Source organism: Lepidothrix coronata, unplaced genomic scaffold, assembly GCF_001604755.1.
Source record: "Lepidothrix coronata isolate B3197 unplaced genomic scaffold, Lepidothrix_coronata-1.0 Scaffold58, whole genome shotgun sequence".
In the NCBI taxonomy this organism is placed as follows: Eukaryota; Metazoa; Chordata; class Aves; order Passeriformes; family Pipridae; genus Lepidothrix; species Lepidothrix coronata.
Window position 1 is genome coordinate 1948192 of NW_016690238.1, and position 15876 is coordinate 1964067.

The window sequence follows — 15876 nt, forward strand, 5'->3', positions numbered from 1 at the left end:
TCCCCCGCCCCTTCCGCCCCCCCGCGCCCCCCCCCCCGGCCCAGCCGAGCCCGGAGGCCCCGGTGGCGCCGCATGGAGCAGCCGGCGGCGGGCTGAGCCCCTGCCCGGAGGGAGGTGAGTGATGGGGGCGCCGGGCTGGGGGAGCGGGGCGCGGACAATGGGGCGTGGGGGGCGGGGTCCGGCCCCGCCTGACCCCCGGTGACCCCGGCGCAGCCGCTCCCGCCCCGCCGCGGTCCCCGGGGACACCTCGCCCCCCTCCCTATCCTGCAGGGAGAGAGAGAGAGGGACCCCCGCAGCATCCCTTCCCGTGGCGGGGGTGCCACCGCACCCCAAACCCGGCCGGGGGTACCAAGTCCTCCTCCCGCTCCATCCCCATCCCATACAAAGGCCCTTGGGAGCGGGGGCTTTGAGATGGGAGGAGGGACCCGGGTGTCAAAAGGGATTGGCAGCCGCGTTCATTGTTGGTTTGAATTTTTTTTAAATTTGGGGATTTTTTTTTTTTTTTTGGGCAATAAGGCGGCGGCGGGTTATTTATAGCCACGGCTGTTGCTCGTTGGTTCAGCGAGAGCGAAAGGGGCTGTGCCGCCGGGCAAAAAAAAAAAAAAAAAGTCCCAAAAATTGTATTAACTAGGTTTGTTCTTTACATTTTTATTAAAATAAGTAAAATAATAAAAAAAAGTCCCAAAAACCCCAAAATTCGGGGGGAAAGTCCAAAAAAACCCCCAAAAATTAAAGGTATGCTGGCCGGGGAGCAGGAGGAGGAGGATGGCATCCTTCCTCCCGGGACAGGGGTTTATCCCCAATGGACCCACGCAAGAGCACGCCCCCATCCTGGCAAGGCAAGGATTGGCCAGAGAGGTTCATGGAGGGATGCAGAAGGTTTTGGGAGCATCCCCATCCTCTCTCATGGAGCATCAGTGGGATGGGAGTGATGAAACCCTTGCAAACCCAGAGAGTTTTGAGGTGCGCTTTCCCCTGCAACTGCTGCCTCCCCCCACCTTTTCAGTTTCGGGTGAGTGTTTACCAAAAAAAAACCTTCCATGCTCCTCTCCACGCCTTGTGCACATCCTCAGGGATGCCCTGACGCACTCCAGGACCTGGGAACAGGATACTGGGCTGATTTGTGTAGGCAGAAAATCACCCCGTTGAAGTTTTTGTAGGACAGAGGAGGACCAGGAAAACCTCTCTGCAGTGGGAAAGCCAGGAGCAGCTTCTCTCCGGGCCTCCACCTGCCTCCGACTGTCCCCCAGGTCTGACCAGAACCATCTTCTCTTTCTCTTCTAAAAGAATTTTAAAACCCCTGAAAAAAAAAAAGGAAGACACCCTCCCCTTCTTCACAGTGGGGCACCCAATCGAGGCGGGTTTAGGGTAACAGCTCCGAAACCCTCTGAGCTCAGGGGTGAGATGAAGGAGGAACGTTTTTCTTTCGATTAGACTAATCGTGGGTGTTCATTGTAATAACAGGCGATAAGATCTTTCAGAGGCAGGGAGGATGTTGTCTGGTTTGGGGTTGGTTTGGGGGGGTTTTTTAGAGTTTAAAGAACTTCACTGGGAGATGTTTTGGTCAGAGGGAGATGGATGAGCGGAAGGGGGCAGATGCAGATGGCACCCTCGCGCCTGTTTCCATAGGGAATGAAGGTTTCCTACCATTGACAACTAAACTTTATTTTAAATAGAGTCATCTTGGTGCTGGACAGGTGCTTCCTGTTCCCCCAATTGGGTTTGAAATGGAAATGCAGCATCTTTCCCCCACCCCGTCCTATGGCGATGACGCTCTTCAGGTGGGATTCACTCCGGGAGTCCCAAATTCCTCCCCCAGCCTGCCCGTGGGTCTGGCACAACACAGTTTTGGGTGGTGGTTAATGACAGGAAAGGTTTCCCTGGTTCGTTTCCCTGGTGCCCTTTGGATTATTAGCATGGCAAAGGTATTCACTGTACCTGCCCTTCCTATCTTTTCCTGCTCCTGGCTGCCAAGCCAGGCTTCCCGGAAGGAAATCCAGGAACAGGACTGTGAGGGAAGGCAGTGGGGATGAACCTCAGGGTGCAGCGTTGGGATGAGATCCATCACTGGGATTCCTGGACTGACTGGCTCAGAGGATGCTCGAGGGAGAAAAAGGGGATGTGGATTTTGGCAGAGAGTGGGTTCACCTGAGCACATCCCAAGCCCCGATTCAGGAATGGGGAGCTTCCAGACGGAACAAACCCGTGCCTGTCAGGGCTGAGGATAACCAAACCCAGCACTCGGCTCTGCCAAATCTTTCGAGCTGCTCTCTGGCTAATTTTTTTTAATTATTATTAATTTCTTTTATGTGCTGCTGCACATCCTCCTTTAGGAAAGAAGGGGCAATGCCCGTGTTTTCCTGGAAGGCAGAGGTTGCTGCTTTTAAGCTCTGGATCCACTCTGCCAGCCTCACCGCGTCCTTCTCCCAGCCCAGCATCCCACAGGAATACGGGGCGGGCGGAAGCAGCCACGGGCACGAGGTCGGGGCCGGCGTGGGTGACGTGCACAGCAGGAACTGCTGGCTGTCACATGAGGCCACCACAGGCCTTCGGGGGGCCTGGTGGCAGCTGCCCCAGAGCTGGGGGCTCTCGGGGGCATGTGGTTTCCTTCTGCTCCCCGGAAAGTCTCAGCTTTGAGGCAGAAATTAGGTAACAATTGAAAACAAAACGAGGCTCGGGAGGAGGAAGGTCCGTGCCGGGGTGATGGGCGTTGGGGCTCTGAAAAGGGCAGCTCTCGGTGCTGTAACCACCTCCCCCTTTAAAACTGAAAAGCGAATTTATTGTGTGTATTTATAACAATACCACAGCCCGGTGCCATGAATATCCATGATCTGAGAAGATAAAAAAGCTGGGACCAGCTGGAGCGTGTTCTTGGTGGGGTTTGCTGGGGCACTTTCCTCTTTAGCAGGGAAAATAATACTCTTTGTGAGTGCAGGCTATGAATTTTATATCCTCTCTGCTTTTGTCAAATACAAATGCTGGTGACATCCGTGAGCTGAAAGACCAAGCAACCGGCCTTGGAATTGGGAAGATCCAGCTCCTGTGCAGGGTGGAAAGTGGCTTTTCCAACCTGCAGGTAGGCTGTGGTCCTGGGATGGACCCCTGGGCATCCCTTCTAGGGAATGCTCCCTGGTATCCTGACCTGGCTCTGGCCAGGATTTTTCAGCTGGAGTCACACCTCGGATGAAACCGCCATCCTGCTCATTTTTGGATATTTAAAATAAAGCCTGGACGGTGGGAAGTGCTGACTCAACACTTTGGGCACGAGCTGCTCCTTGAGCAACACCCAGGACTGGCTTCTGCTCAGTGTCCCCACCAGCTGCTGGATGGGGAACAGGGCTGGTAGCCCCGGCAGTGGGAAATTCCCTTTAAGATGCGGAGGCATTGCATCTTAAACCAGCTCCTTCTAGACTTCAGCCAAATCCCTCCATGGGCTGAGAGAGTTTAGTGTATTCCCTGTTTTTCTTGTGCTGCATTTCGAACTGGTGGGACTCCTTTGCTGAAATGTTTGTTCCATCCAAATTTTGATCAAAAGTCACCTTGGAAAGGCAGGGAGTTGAAGCTGGAGCCATTTCAGGGGCTGCTCTCCCAGCCGGTGCTCCCCAGCCCAGCATCACCCAGCTCTTCCCTCGGCTGTATCCTGGCTCCCCAGGCTCACAGGTGCCATCAGGTTGGGTTTGGGTGCCATCTCGAGAGGCTTTTCCTCAGCAGCAGCCCCGGAGCTGGCTGGGAAGAAAACCCACCTGACTCTGCAGTGATGGGCTCACTGGAAACCCCAGCGCTCTGTCCTCAGGCCCCTGAACTCTGTCCTTAGGGTGAGCATCCAAGGCTTGATTTCTCCTCTCTGATGCCGAAAATAAAGCGATTTGTGTCATGTCCCCGCCCTGGGGGAAGGTGAAGGAGCTGGTTGGTGGCAGCATGAAGCCTTTTCCGGAAGGCTCTGGGCATGGCTGTGGTGGAAACAGGGCCATGTTCTCATCGTGCTCTTCCTCCCCACAGTTCTGCCCCTTATCTTCTTCCTCCTCCTGTCTCTCAGCCTTGCCCCTTGTTTCACTTCCTCCTTCCCAAAATACTTTGAGTTGCTGACAGCAGGGCTGGAAGCAGTGACTGCCAGTGACCCTGAATTGATACAATGAATTAATAAATATTTGGGTGGGTTTTGGGGGTTGCTCTGCCCGTATCCCCCTCTGTGCCCCCAGCCCAGCATGACCCCAGTGCCCCGGCCCAAGAAAGCCTGGTTTGATTCCAGGGCCAGTGACTTCATCCCTTCCCGGGGGTTGGAGCGGTGAGAATAAAGCCGGGCTTGTTCCCCTCCCACACACTCATCCTAGGGCCTCGAGGGGGAACACAGCACCCCTGCTCAGTGCATCCCCCTGGGATTTAGGAGCTGATGGAAACACTTGTGTTCCAGGATCCCAGTGGCTTTTATCCTGCAGGGAGTAGATACATTTATTTCTTTTAAATCCCGGGCCTTGGAAGCTCTCAGGGCTGGCTGTTTCCACACGTGGGTCTCCAGAGAGAGTGGGGCTCTGGCTGCATAGCCTGGGAGAGGAGTGGTATGGGGCTCCTGGAGGTCGTCCCGGCTCCCTTCCCTGGGCATCTCCATCCATCCACCTTGTACTGTATTTTAACTCGATGCAGATGCTGCACTTAAAAACTCTGCTCTTAAGAAGCTGTATCCATGCAAATACCTCATAATCTGGGTGAGCAGCTCCATGCTGGTCCTGTCTCTGACTGCAGGGGCTGAACAGACCCGAAGCTCCCACTTTCACCTCTATTTGGGGATATTTTGGAAGCGGCACCTCAGGCAGGACCTCTTGTTGGTGGGAGAAGGGATGCTCACGTGGCTTGCAAGCATCCCTTAGTGGGAGGCTGCTCCCTCTGCATCCTCCCTACATGTCTGTCCCTATCATGCCCAGTTCTCAGTCATCCTTTCCCCCTTTGCAGGTCTCATGGTACCAAGTGACGTGACCCCCCTGTGAGATTCGCGCCCCCCAACCTCCTGAGAAGATGTCAGGGATGCAGGTGAGCTCTGGATGAGGATAGACAGGGATGGAGCAGCCCCTGTGCTCAGGAGGGACATGGGGAAACTTGGTTTAAGTAAATCCCGTTTGGGTTTGCATCAGAGGGATGGGAGCTTGTGAGGGGGGGTCCCTGAGGGTCAGGGGTGGCTCAGGGCTGGGTGACGTGCCCATCCAAGGCTCTGATGCCATTCCCTCTTCCCGGCCAGGCTGTTTGGCCGTCCGGTACAGAATGTATCGCCAAGTACAACTTCCACGGTACTGCTGAGCAGGACCTGCCCTTCAGCAAAGGAGATGTCCTTACCATTGTTGCTGTCACCAAGGTAAGGTGTCCCTGCCACCCCCCACGCCAGGATTTCCATGGGACGCCATTCCTGCATCCCACGACATGTGCCAATGGGATCCCCTGGTCCTGGCAGTCCCGCTGGGCAGGAATCGGGCCACGTGTTTGGTTAATTAATTCCTGGCCTTGTTAGTTAAGGTTTCTCCGAAATGTAGGCGCCTCCTGGGACGTAGAGGAGAGACGGGAGAGGCAGCGACGCCGGGCTTGACTCTGGGGAAGGAAAAGAGGGGCTGTGGGTTTGGGGAGCTCCGGATTGCCCAGCAGGCTGGGAGGGGGATCACAGTGACCCCCGTGGGGCCAGCAGCATCAGAGTTTTTGCTGGTTCCAGCACTGACCCTGATCCCCTGCCCATCCCATCCTTTCTGCAGTTCAGGGAGGGGATACCAGGGTGCTTGGAGAATCTCCAGGCAGTGCTGACACCCCTGTGGGCTCCTTGGGTGGGATGTAGCTGTCTCCTGAGGCCACGGGCTCGTTGTGACATCCTGCTGTCCCCACAGGATCCCAACTGGTACAAGGCAAAGAACAAGGTGGGCCGGGAGGGCATTATCCCTGCTAACTACGTCCAGAAGCGGGAAGGAGTGAAAGCTGGGATCAAGCTCAGCCTCATGCCGTGAGTATCCAAGTAGGACTCTGTCAAGGTGAATTTTGGGGGAGATGGCTTGGTCTGGAGCATCCCTGTGTTCAGAGCCATGTCCCAGCAGAGGTGACATTCCTCACGGGGCTTGGCAAGGTCAGAAGGCATAAGAGGCAGGGGCTCAGGCTTCCCAACATCTTGGATTTGGGATTGGGATTTGCTGCTGCAGAGAGCTCTGAATGCCTTGGGAGCTGCCTGCATGGCTGCAAATGTGATGGATTGTTGGGTTGCATTTCAAACTGTTTTTTTACCTGAAGTTGGGGTTGTAAAGGCTTCTGGGAGGAAGAAGAAAGGTTGGAACAGGGTCTGTACAGGAGGGATGGGAGACAGGCAGATGGATAGATAGGTGGATGGTTTCGATATTCCTGCTGCATCCCAGAGCTGCCAGTGACTCCCAGTCTGGGGGAGCTGGGAGGAGGAAGCTCCTAGGAGTGTGCAGAGGGCCTGAATCCCAGGTTGGGGACCAGGAGGAGGGGAGCATGATGCCATGGAAGGAGCTGTGTCATGGGGTGGATGGGGACAGCAAGGAGGAGTGCGGACAAGCTGTCTCCGTGCAGGCAGGGATGGAAACTGCTGCTCCATATACCCGTCCCTCCCAAATACAGTCCCACAGGGATCCAACCAGCACATCCCCAGCCCTTAACCTGCCCTATGGGCTCTGTTGCAGGTGGTTTCATGGGAAGATCACGCGGGAGCAGGCGGAGCGGCTGCTGTACCCTCCCGAGACGGGGCTTTTCCTGGTGCGGGAGAGCACCAACTATCCCGGGGACTACACTCTGTGTGTGAGCTGTGAGGGGAAGGTAGAGCACTACCGCATCATCTACTCCTCCAGCAAGCTGAGCATCGATGAGGAGGTCTACTTTGAGAATCTCATGCAGCTGGTGGAGGTGAGGCCTGAGCTGCCACCGCTCCGGTCCCCCTCAGATCATAGCCTGAGGTTGGAAGGGGACATACAGGGACATCAGAGCTTGTGGGGCTGCAAGTCTGGAGCTCAGGAGGTGATGGGACCTTTTCTGCTGACCCTATGGGGTGGGGATGCTGGGGACAGACCCCTGGAGCAAGGAGTGGGGACAGGGGCAGGATGCTCAGGGGACAAGGGGACCAGGAGGAGGGACCTCCGAGCCCTCACCAGGCCAATCTGTGGCCTCGTGCTGCCACCTGGTGGGATCCCGGAGTCTGGCATCCCCTTGGTGGGATTCCCACGCCAGGGTGTCACCCACACACCCACTGTGTCCCCCCCAGCATTACACCACAGACGCAGACGGGCTCTGCACCCGCCTCATCAAACCGAAGGTGATGGAGGGGACGGTGGCAGCGCAGGACGAGTTCTCTCGCAGTGAGTGGCCATGCCTCCTCCCTGGCTCCTGGGAACCCACCCAGCACCCCCTCACTCCCCTTTTTCCCTCATGCAGGTGGCTGGGCCCTCAACATGAAGGACCTCAAGTTGCTACAGATCATTGGCAAAGGGGAATTTGGAGGTGAGCCCAGTGTCCCCAGTGCTGCAGTGGCCCTAAGTCGGGGGGGCAGGGGTGGTGGGGGCTGCTCTTCTGTAGCCCCCTCAGGGTGCTGGTGGGGCCCCAGGAAGCCAGGATGCTTCCCAGTGCCTCCTATGCCCATCTCTCCTGGCCTGCAGACGTGATGCTGGGGGATTACCGGGGGAACAAAGTCGCCGTGAAGTGCATTAAAAACGACGCCACAGCGCAGGCCTTCCTGGCAGAGGCATCTGTCATGACGTGAGTGTCACCATCACCAGGGGAGGACAGCGGGAGGGAGGGACCTCTGTCCCTATGAGCAAGGGTGGGTGGTCCCTGATACTGCAGGGACCATGAGAGTGCCCCTTCTCCTAAAAACCTTGGCCTGAGCCCTCCTATGCCACGCAGGCAGCTCCGACACAGCAACCTGGTGCAGCTCCTGGGGGTGATTGTGGAGGAGAAAAGTGGCCTTTACATCGTCACCGAGTACATGGCCAAGGTGAGACCTCCACCCCAGCCACCTGCCCTCCCATTCTGTCCCCTTTGCCCCCCCACCAGGGCCCTGGGGCTTCACCCTGGCAGACCAGCTGGGTCATCCCAGCTTGGGTGGCATCTCCCTGGGGCCACCATGGTGATTGGAGGTGTCGTGTCCCATTGCTGGCTCCAAGGGAGGGTTGGCATCCCCACATCCTGCCCAAGGGAGAGGCATCATCCACGGGTCCTGCCCCACAGGGGAAGGGATATCATCCCCTGGTCCTGCCCCATGTGGAAGGGACATCATCCCTGGGTCCTGATGAGGTGGGAGGGGGCAGCAGGTGGGATGCTGACCCTGATGATGCCATCTCTATGCGTCCATTCATCCCTCCATCCAGGGCAGCCTAGTAGACTACCTGCGGTCACGTGGGCGGTCAGTCCTCGGGGCAGACTGCCTGCTGAAATTCTCCTTGTAAGTACAGGACAAGGCTGTGCCCGCCACCCTGACCTGCACCCACCCCTGCTTTGGGGCTGCCCTGCTAACCCGCTTCTCCTCCCCACCCCACCCAGAGATGTCTGTGAAGCCATGGAGTACCTGGAAGCCAACAACTTTGTCCACCGCGACCTAGCAGCGAGGAACGTGCTGGTCTCGGAGGACAACATCGCAAAGGTCAGCGATTTCGGGCTGACCAAGGAAGCCTCCTCCACACAGGACACGGGGAAGCTGCCAGTCAAGTGGACAGCGCCAGAAGCACTTAGAGAAAAGGTGGGTGAGCAGAGGGGGGCCCCGGACTTCATGGATATGGAGGAGGCTGCAGGAAGGGGGCACATTCTGGGCTGCCCCAAATTTTCCATGCAGAGATGGTGCTTGAGTGCCACTTCCCACTGTCTGACCCCACGACCAGCTGCCCTGAGGGTGGGGAAGAAATGTTGCCCCCCATCCCTGCCTGAGTCTGCTCACAGGGCTTCTTTCCCCTCCCTCCAGAAATTCTCCACCAAGTCAGACGTGTGGAGCTTTGGGATCCTCCTCTGGGAAATCTACTCCTTCGGGCGAGTGCCTTATCCGAGAATTGTAAGTGAGGACCGCCCCGGTGCCTCAGGGCTGGTTTTTGAGGGCACTGAGCCCCTGTTTGTGGGGAGAACCCACACCCTCACATCCTGATTCCCACCCCTGTACCCCCAGCCCCTGAAGGACGTGGTGCCCCGCGTGGAGAAGGGCTATAAGATGGATGCTCCGGACGGTTGTCCGGCCGTCGTCTACGAGGTGATGAAGAAGTGCTGGACCCTGGACCCTGGCCACCGGCCGTCCTTCCACCAGCTCCGTGAACAGCTAGTGCATATCAAAGAGAAGGAGCTCTACCTGTGAGGGGGGGGCTCGCCCACCCCGGCAGCCGGGGGGACCCATGCTGGGGGTGGGACAGGGGTGTGGGCAGCCCCCCTGCCCAGCCCTGGCACCAGGAGGGAGCCCCGGGGGTATCCTCCCCACCCCAGTCCCCCGGTTGCTTCCAAACTTCCAAATCTGTCAGTTTTTATTTTATTTTCCAGGTTTGGGGTGGGGTTGTTTTTTTTTTTTCCGTCTCCCAGGCTTTTTTTTTTTTATTATTTTTGTGGATTTTTTTTTTGTTGTTGTTTTCTTAGGTTTGGGGGGGGGGGCTTTGTTGGTGTTTTTGGGTTTTTTTTTATTATTTCAAGCAGGGCCCAGCTGAGCGCTGGGCGTTTTACTAAAGTACGAATCTTATTTTTTAATGTAATTAAAAAAAAAAAAAAGAAAAAAAAAAAAAGAAGAGACAGAGAGAGAGAGAGAGAGAGAGGAAGGTTGACAAAAGGAGAATAATAATAAATAAACCAATGAAATGGACACACGAAAAGGAAACCCCCAGCGACAGACGTGATGGTTGACGGGTTGACGCTGGACTCGCCGCCCGGTCGGGAGAGCGTGGCCGCGTCCCCGCCAGATGCTTTTTTTTTTTTTTGGGTTGTTTTGCTTTAAACTCGTTGCAATGTTTGCATGCTGTCTCCAGAGGCCTTTTTTTCCAGTCCTGTCCAGTGCTTTATTCTCATGTAATGCTACCAACTGTGAGATTAAAAACTGTAATTAAAGGAAAAAAACCATTCCATACGGACGCGGCACATCCCGCCTCACTGCCCCTCTGTCGCCGGCTCTGCTGCCTGGGGTCCTGGGATCCCTTGGCAGGGTAAAAGGTGGGGGTGGACCCCCCCCATCTCTGCCCAGGGTCCCCGTGTAGGTGGGATGAGTAGCTTGGGCATCACTTGCCTCCATCCTGCGCACGAGAACTGGTGAGTTGTGACAGCGATGAAGCTGCCAAGTGATGCCAAAGCTCCTCTTTAATCCAGGCTTTACTTCCTGATGCTTGTAGAGGGCATGGGAGAACCTGGGAATGCATTTTGGGGCTGATTCCTGGACCTCATGGACCCTGTTCCCTGCCCTGCTTGTCTCAACGAAGGGGCTAAAGCTGTTTGTGCAGCAGGACCCCCATGTCCTGGACCCCCAGCCCTAAAGGAGTTGTCCCTGCTGCCTTAGAGGAAGCTGGGTGGAGGTGGTGTCTGGCACAGCAGGTTTATAATAGCTCCCTTCATCCACAGGGAATTATTCAGTGTTAAACAATGCTCAGAGCATCGGCTTTGCTGGCTGCCTGCTTGGCAAGCCAGAGTCAGAAGCTCTCCATCTGGTTTGGACCAGGATTGAGACTGAGATTCCTCTTGAAGGGAGGTTGAAGGAAAAAATAGGGAGTGCTGGGACACAGGCACACAGGGGTGTGTGGGATGGAGGATGGAGCATGCATCCTGTGCACGCTGAGGGGAGATGTGCTTCTGACCCCCTTCCAGGGTGTCTGGATGTCCAGAGAAGACAGGACAGCGATGTGATGGGCTTGATAGGGTTTCATTTCCCCTGGACTAACCCCCCTCCTTTTGTCCCAGTCCCCCCCGTTCCTCCCAGTGCTCTGGCAGGCCCCAGCCTGATAAGCAGCTTTACTTTTTGGGCTTATGAAGATTAAAGTCATTTACAGGCAAAGCCTGCAAGAAACATGGCTTTGAGAATGGCGAGAAATACCCAGAACTTTCACATGATGTGAGACATCAGGGAGAGCTCTGGTCCTGTCCCCTGCCATGTCCCCTTTGGTCCCCTTGCCCTGGGTTACTACTGGAGACAAACCCCTGCCAGCTATCAAAAAAAGGGGGAAAATCTAACCCAAAAATCCTTCAGGCCTTTGATTTTTCTCCTCCAGACACTGCCGATTTCTGGCACTGCCTGGTGCCAGGGGGTCTTTGGGAGAGTGTTTGGTGCCTCAGCACCCTCTAGGATGTAATTAGAGGATGCTGAGAGAGAACTGCTGGGAGAAATCCCGTTCTTCACAACTAATCAGGGAGTTTAATCCTGCCAAACCCCTCCTGCCACTACTGTCCGTGCCTCAGTTTCCCCACACAGAGCAGGTTGCTCCTGCCACTGGGAACTAGGTCTCCCTTGCTTTGGGTTGCTGCCTGGAGATGCACAACCCGGATCCCAGTAGATGATTTCCCTCTTTCCATCAGCTGTGAGCCCCTCGGCAGCCTGTGCAGCAGTGTGAGCAGAGGGGACAGGCTGAGTGACACCCTGGGGCTCTTGAGCGCTGGCTAACATCATGTCCCCTTCCTCCTTCTCCTCCTCTTCCCATCAGCAAAGAGGTTGGCATTGGGCCCAGTTGTGTCAGCTCCCATCGTGCCTCAAATAGCCGGTGTGAATCATCCGTGGCAGCAGCAGGCATGGAGTTATTCCCACTGCCAGTGCCCCGGTGTCCGTGCGATGGCACACACGGACCTTTCCTCTCCCTGCGCCTTCACCACACGGCGTGCAAGGAGGGAACAGGGACACAGGGTTTAAAAAGCTCTGGGAAATCCAGCCTTCAATTCTGGCAGCTCTCCCGCCTCTCCCCTCCACACCTCTGAGCGGTATCCCAGCTTGGGCTGCACCTTGATATCCCGGATGGATCAGGACAGGGCTGGGGAGAGCTAGGATTTGGTGTGCAGAACCTGCAGGGGGTGAAAGGACCAGCTCCAAAGTAACCACATGCTTTGCTCTTCCATCCCTACCCATCACCTGCCTCCCTGGCACAGACTCACCGGGATCACCCTGGACAAAGCATTCCTTCCAGCACCAACCCTGGCTCCCTCTGCTCCCAGCAGACATCCTCTCTCTTCTCCATTAGGGCTCCTTCCAAGAGCTTTGTCTCTTCCCTGTGTCCCAACATCCTGCCTGCCTTCTCCCCACTACCCACAGAGCTGCAGAGAGCCTTCCTCTTCCTAAACAAGCAAAAATCTCAATCTCCCTTCAAAGGAAGCCAGTTCCAGCTGCAGCAGCCGCTTACTTCACATTTCCCAGGGTCCCAAAGCCTCCATCCCAAGAGGAGGGGGTGCAACATGCCCCCCACTGTTTAATTCCCTCAGTGCTGCTTGGAGCCAATTACCAGCTCTAATTATGGTCCTTCTGCTCCAACCTTGGAGCACGGGCTTCCCAACCCCTGGCATCCCTCTCCAGCATCTGTGCGCTGCCGGCATCTCCTCCCCCTCCGCGATCCACTTTATCACAAGGACTATTTTTAGCATGACGTACAAAGCCATTCCCATCACCGTTCCATGTCATTCACCTCTTCAGCTCCTCTCTCTCTATCTGGTTGTTGGTTTTTTTTTTATCTTCTGAGCACTCCAGGAAATGAAGGCAAGGCTGGGAAGATCCCCCGTGGGAATGCTGCGTGCGTGTGTGGCCGTGTGTGTGTTTCAGCTGGCGTGTGCCTTTGCTCCAGGCTTGCTCTCCACCACCGGCACGAAGCAGCACATGGTCTCCCCATGTGCCTGTTTACATGCTCTGTATGTCTGTCCGGGTGGATTTGTGTCACTGCTCGGTGCAGACACTGCCATGGGAGCCCCCCCTTCATCCCAACCACCTCTTCTTCCTCACCCCCCACAGCATCCCTTCTCCCGGCAGGATAGGCAACCACTCAGCTCTCTGCTGTGACTTTCTTCCCCTCCTCTTCTGCTAAAGCACTCACGGCACCCCCAAACACCCCATCCCTCAGGACAGGGGCTGTATGTCCCGTATGACAGGACCATTCCCACCCCAAACCCATATCCCTCAGGATGTATGTCCTGTATGATAGGACCATTCCCACCCCAAACCTCCCAAAACCCAGCAATGATGAGTCTGGGCAGCCCCATGCTCACTGACACGACGATGAGACCATAGGATTCGAAGGGAATTGGGGGGGACATCGCAACAGCGTCCCCACTCCTGGCTTCCCTTCCCAGGAGCCACTCGGGGGCTCCCAGGGGATGCTCTGCCAGGGCAGGCAGAGGGTGAGGAGGTGTGTGCACTGAGATTTTTTTCATCCTTTGATGATGACAACAGATTTTGGGAACTTGGTTCTATAGGAGATGGAAGGCTTTCCCTGGGAACAGCCTCCCTAGGTCAGGAAAAGGCAGCTTTGGTTTCATTTCCATACCAAGCTTCCTGCTGCGCTGCTGTCCATCTTCCTCAGCCATGGCAAAGTCCAGCTTTATGGAACTCTGTTCAAGTAACATGCCAGGAATTCATTTTATTTTGTATTTTACAAGACCCTTATCCTAAACTTTCTTTATTCCCCCTGTCAGTGACATGGTAGCACTTTGATACCAGTAAGAGATCTCCTAGAAGGGATCCCATAGCCCTCTGAAAGGATGCTTTGCTCAAGACCCTGAACTCTTGGGAGCTGGTGGTCCATAACAGCACTGGAACCATCTGGATAGATGTCACCCTGCCTAATCCCTGTGCCCAGAGCAGTGAGGGGCACAGCAGGGTATCCCTGTCCCCATCCCATTGGAGCACCCCATTAGCAGGCAGGAAGAGAGTAGGTGACTCTGCCCCTGCACCCAGGGTCAGGGCTGAGCGCAGTGGTCCCTGTGGTGGCAGTGCCCATCCCCATCACCAGAAGTGACAATCAGCTGCCGAGCACCGGCGTGACTTCCCCTGGCAGCAGGCTGCCTGCTTTCTTTGGAAATGCCTTCTCCTTTCCTCCCCGTTACAGCTCCAGCACACACACACGTAGCTTTCCAGGATTCCTTCACCTGCTCAGGGTCTTCAAAGGTTTAAACCTTTATGTTTTCCTGGATTTTAGGCTGACAAGGATCAGATAGGCCTCTTGATGGCCGTATTGCCATGGCACTGCAGCTCAAGGTCACCAAGCCTTCCACTCCTCTCTACAATCCGTGGGATCACTCCAGGACCCAGCCACTCCAGGGCCATTCAGGGATCTCTGGAGCATCATATAAAACCCTAGTTGTGGTAACTGTGCCTTTGGAGCCAGTTATGTGGAAAGAAGAGCTGGAATGATCCCTCTCACCATGGCAGAGGGAACTGCTTGCATCCAATTTAAATCAGGTGTCAACGCTGAGAGAGGATCCTCTTAACTTCCGCCGGCTTGTCTGAGGCTGCGATGGGGGGATGTCTCATCTCCCTCCCGTCTAATCCATGGAGATGTGTGATATAGCATAAGCTAATATAATAGGTCATGCAAGGATTTACATCTCATTACGACAGGTTAGAGTCCTGTGAGGATGGATGACTCATCCTTACTTGAATATATTTCAGGGATAAGGAACAGTTCAGCTGCCCAAGGAAAAGCAAATGGGGAAATCAACTACCTTGAAGCATCATTTACCAGCTCATTGCACCCTCTGATTGTCCCCTCATGTCTACCTCCAGGTGGGACACTGGCCTCTCAGAGAAAAGGCAAAGGAATGGGAGAGATGCAAAACCTTGTTGGAGGTCCTTTCCTTTGCCTTTTGCTCCACCCCTAAAAATCCTGGGCTGCAAGAGGCTGCAAAACTCAACCCCGTGGTCCCCCTCCGTGGGGTACATCCATCTCCTGGTGAGTGAGCATCCCGAGGGACCAGACCCAAAGCACTGCCAGGAACGGCGTGCTCGTTTTCACCTACTTGTCTTGGCCAAGCATTTCTGCTCATCAGGAGCTGTTTGCTCTTAGTTCCTCAGACAGGGATGCTCCGTGGGAGCTGACCCATCTAACCCAGCTGGAAAAAATCGGTCCTGACTTCCAGTCTCTTATTGTTAATGGATGCTGAGAGAGAAATCTGGAGTGAGCAAAGCTCCCAGGACCAGCCACATCCGAAGTCTGCTCTGCACCCATCCAAGGCTCAGACCTGCCCAGCACTCAAGGACACAAGCAGGGATGCTTTTCCTTCTCCCTGTCCCTCTTTTCACCCAGACTGACAGCTGGAACATGACCATGCTGTTGGCAATGGGACATTGGCTCCCAGCCTATTTTTAAGCAGGCTGTGGCAGTTCGTTGTGGGTTAAAATTCATTTTCCGTGGGTTTTCCATGGGAAAATGCTCAGGGGGAGCTGCAGATTGGTGTGAAAAGTCATCACTTCAAACAGCTGGGAGGACTCCTGAGCTGCCAGCTGGGGGTGAGCAGCAGCCACAGGGTCACCTGCGTGGTGGGGGATGCTGTGGGTGACACTGGAGTTGTGCCAAATGGCACCTTGGAGGGATCTACCCCATCCCAGTGGCAATTTGCACATTTGGATGAACTCAAGGGAACTGCTGGCATCATTCAAGGGTCTCTGCTCTGCCAGGAGAGCCTTTGCCAGGACAAAAGGTCCCCTTTTGTCACCTCTGAAAGAGTGTTCCTATCCTTCACAGCAGCAGTCACTGCCGAACTGCTGACCAGATTCTCATCCAAGGAAAATACATTATTTTTTAATCTATTTTCTTCTTAAGATATAGTTTTCCCTTGGACAGGGGGGAATGGGAGGATATGGGCCGATTCCCTCTCCCTCTGTCACTTTGTTCTATCACTTCACAGCTGTTCCATCGTTTTAATCTGCAGAGATTGTCTTTAGATTTCAGAAATGAAATTATTTCCTGCAAGCTGGGATTGGGG

At 55.2% G+C, this 15876-nt stretch overlaps 1 protein-coding gene across 1 annotated transcript; it reads left to right on the forward strand.

Moving 5' to 3' along the window:
- The first annotated feature begins 29 nt into the window (after positions 1 to 29).
- CSK (c-src tyrosine kinase) lies at positions 30 to 10053 on the forward strand. The gene is made up of 13 exons (XM_017816840.1): positions 30 to 114; positions 4948 to 5025; positions 5231 to 5344; positions 5862 to 5974; positions 6666 to 6885; positions 7241 to 7334; positions 7411 to 7476; positions 7632 to 7731; positions 7879 to 7969; positions 8343 to 8416; positions 8515 to 8710; positions 8930 to 9016; positions 9128 to 10053. Exons 2-13 carry the CDS (start codon positions 5011 to 5013, stop codon positions 9308 to 9310), a joined length of 1353 nt encoding a protein of 450 aa, XP_017672329.1. The 5' UTR covers positions 30 to 114; positions 4948 to 5010; the 3' UTR covers positions 9311 to 10053.
- The last annotated feature ends 5823 nt before the right edge of the window (positions 10054 to 15876 follow it).

Coding starts and splice junctions, on each gene's coding strand:
- CSK (XM_017816840.1), top strand. Junction 7,970..8,342: donor TCACCGAGTACATGGCCAAG/GTGAGACCTCCA, acceptor CCCTCCATCCAG/GGCAGCCTAGTAGACTACCT. Junction 9,017..9,127: donor GAGTGCCTTATCCGAGAATT/GTAAGTGAGGAC, acceptor CTGTACCCCCAG/CCCCTGAAGGACGTGGTGCC.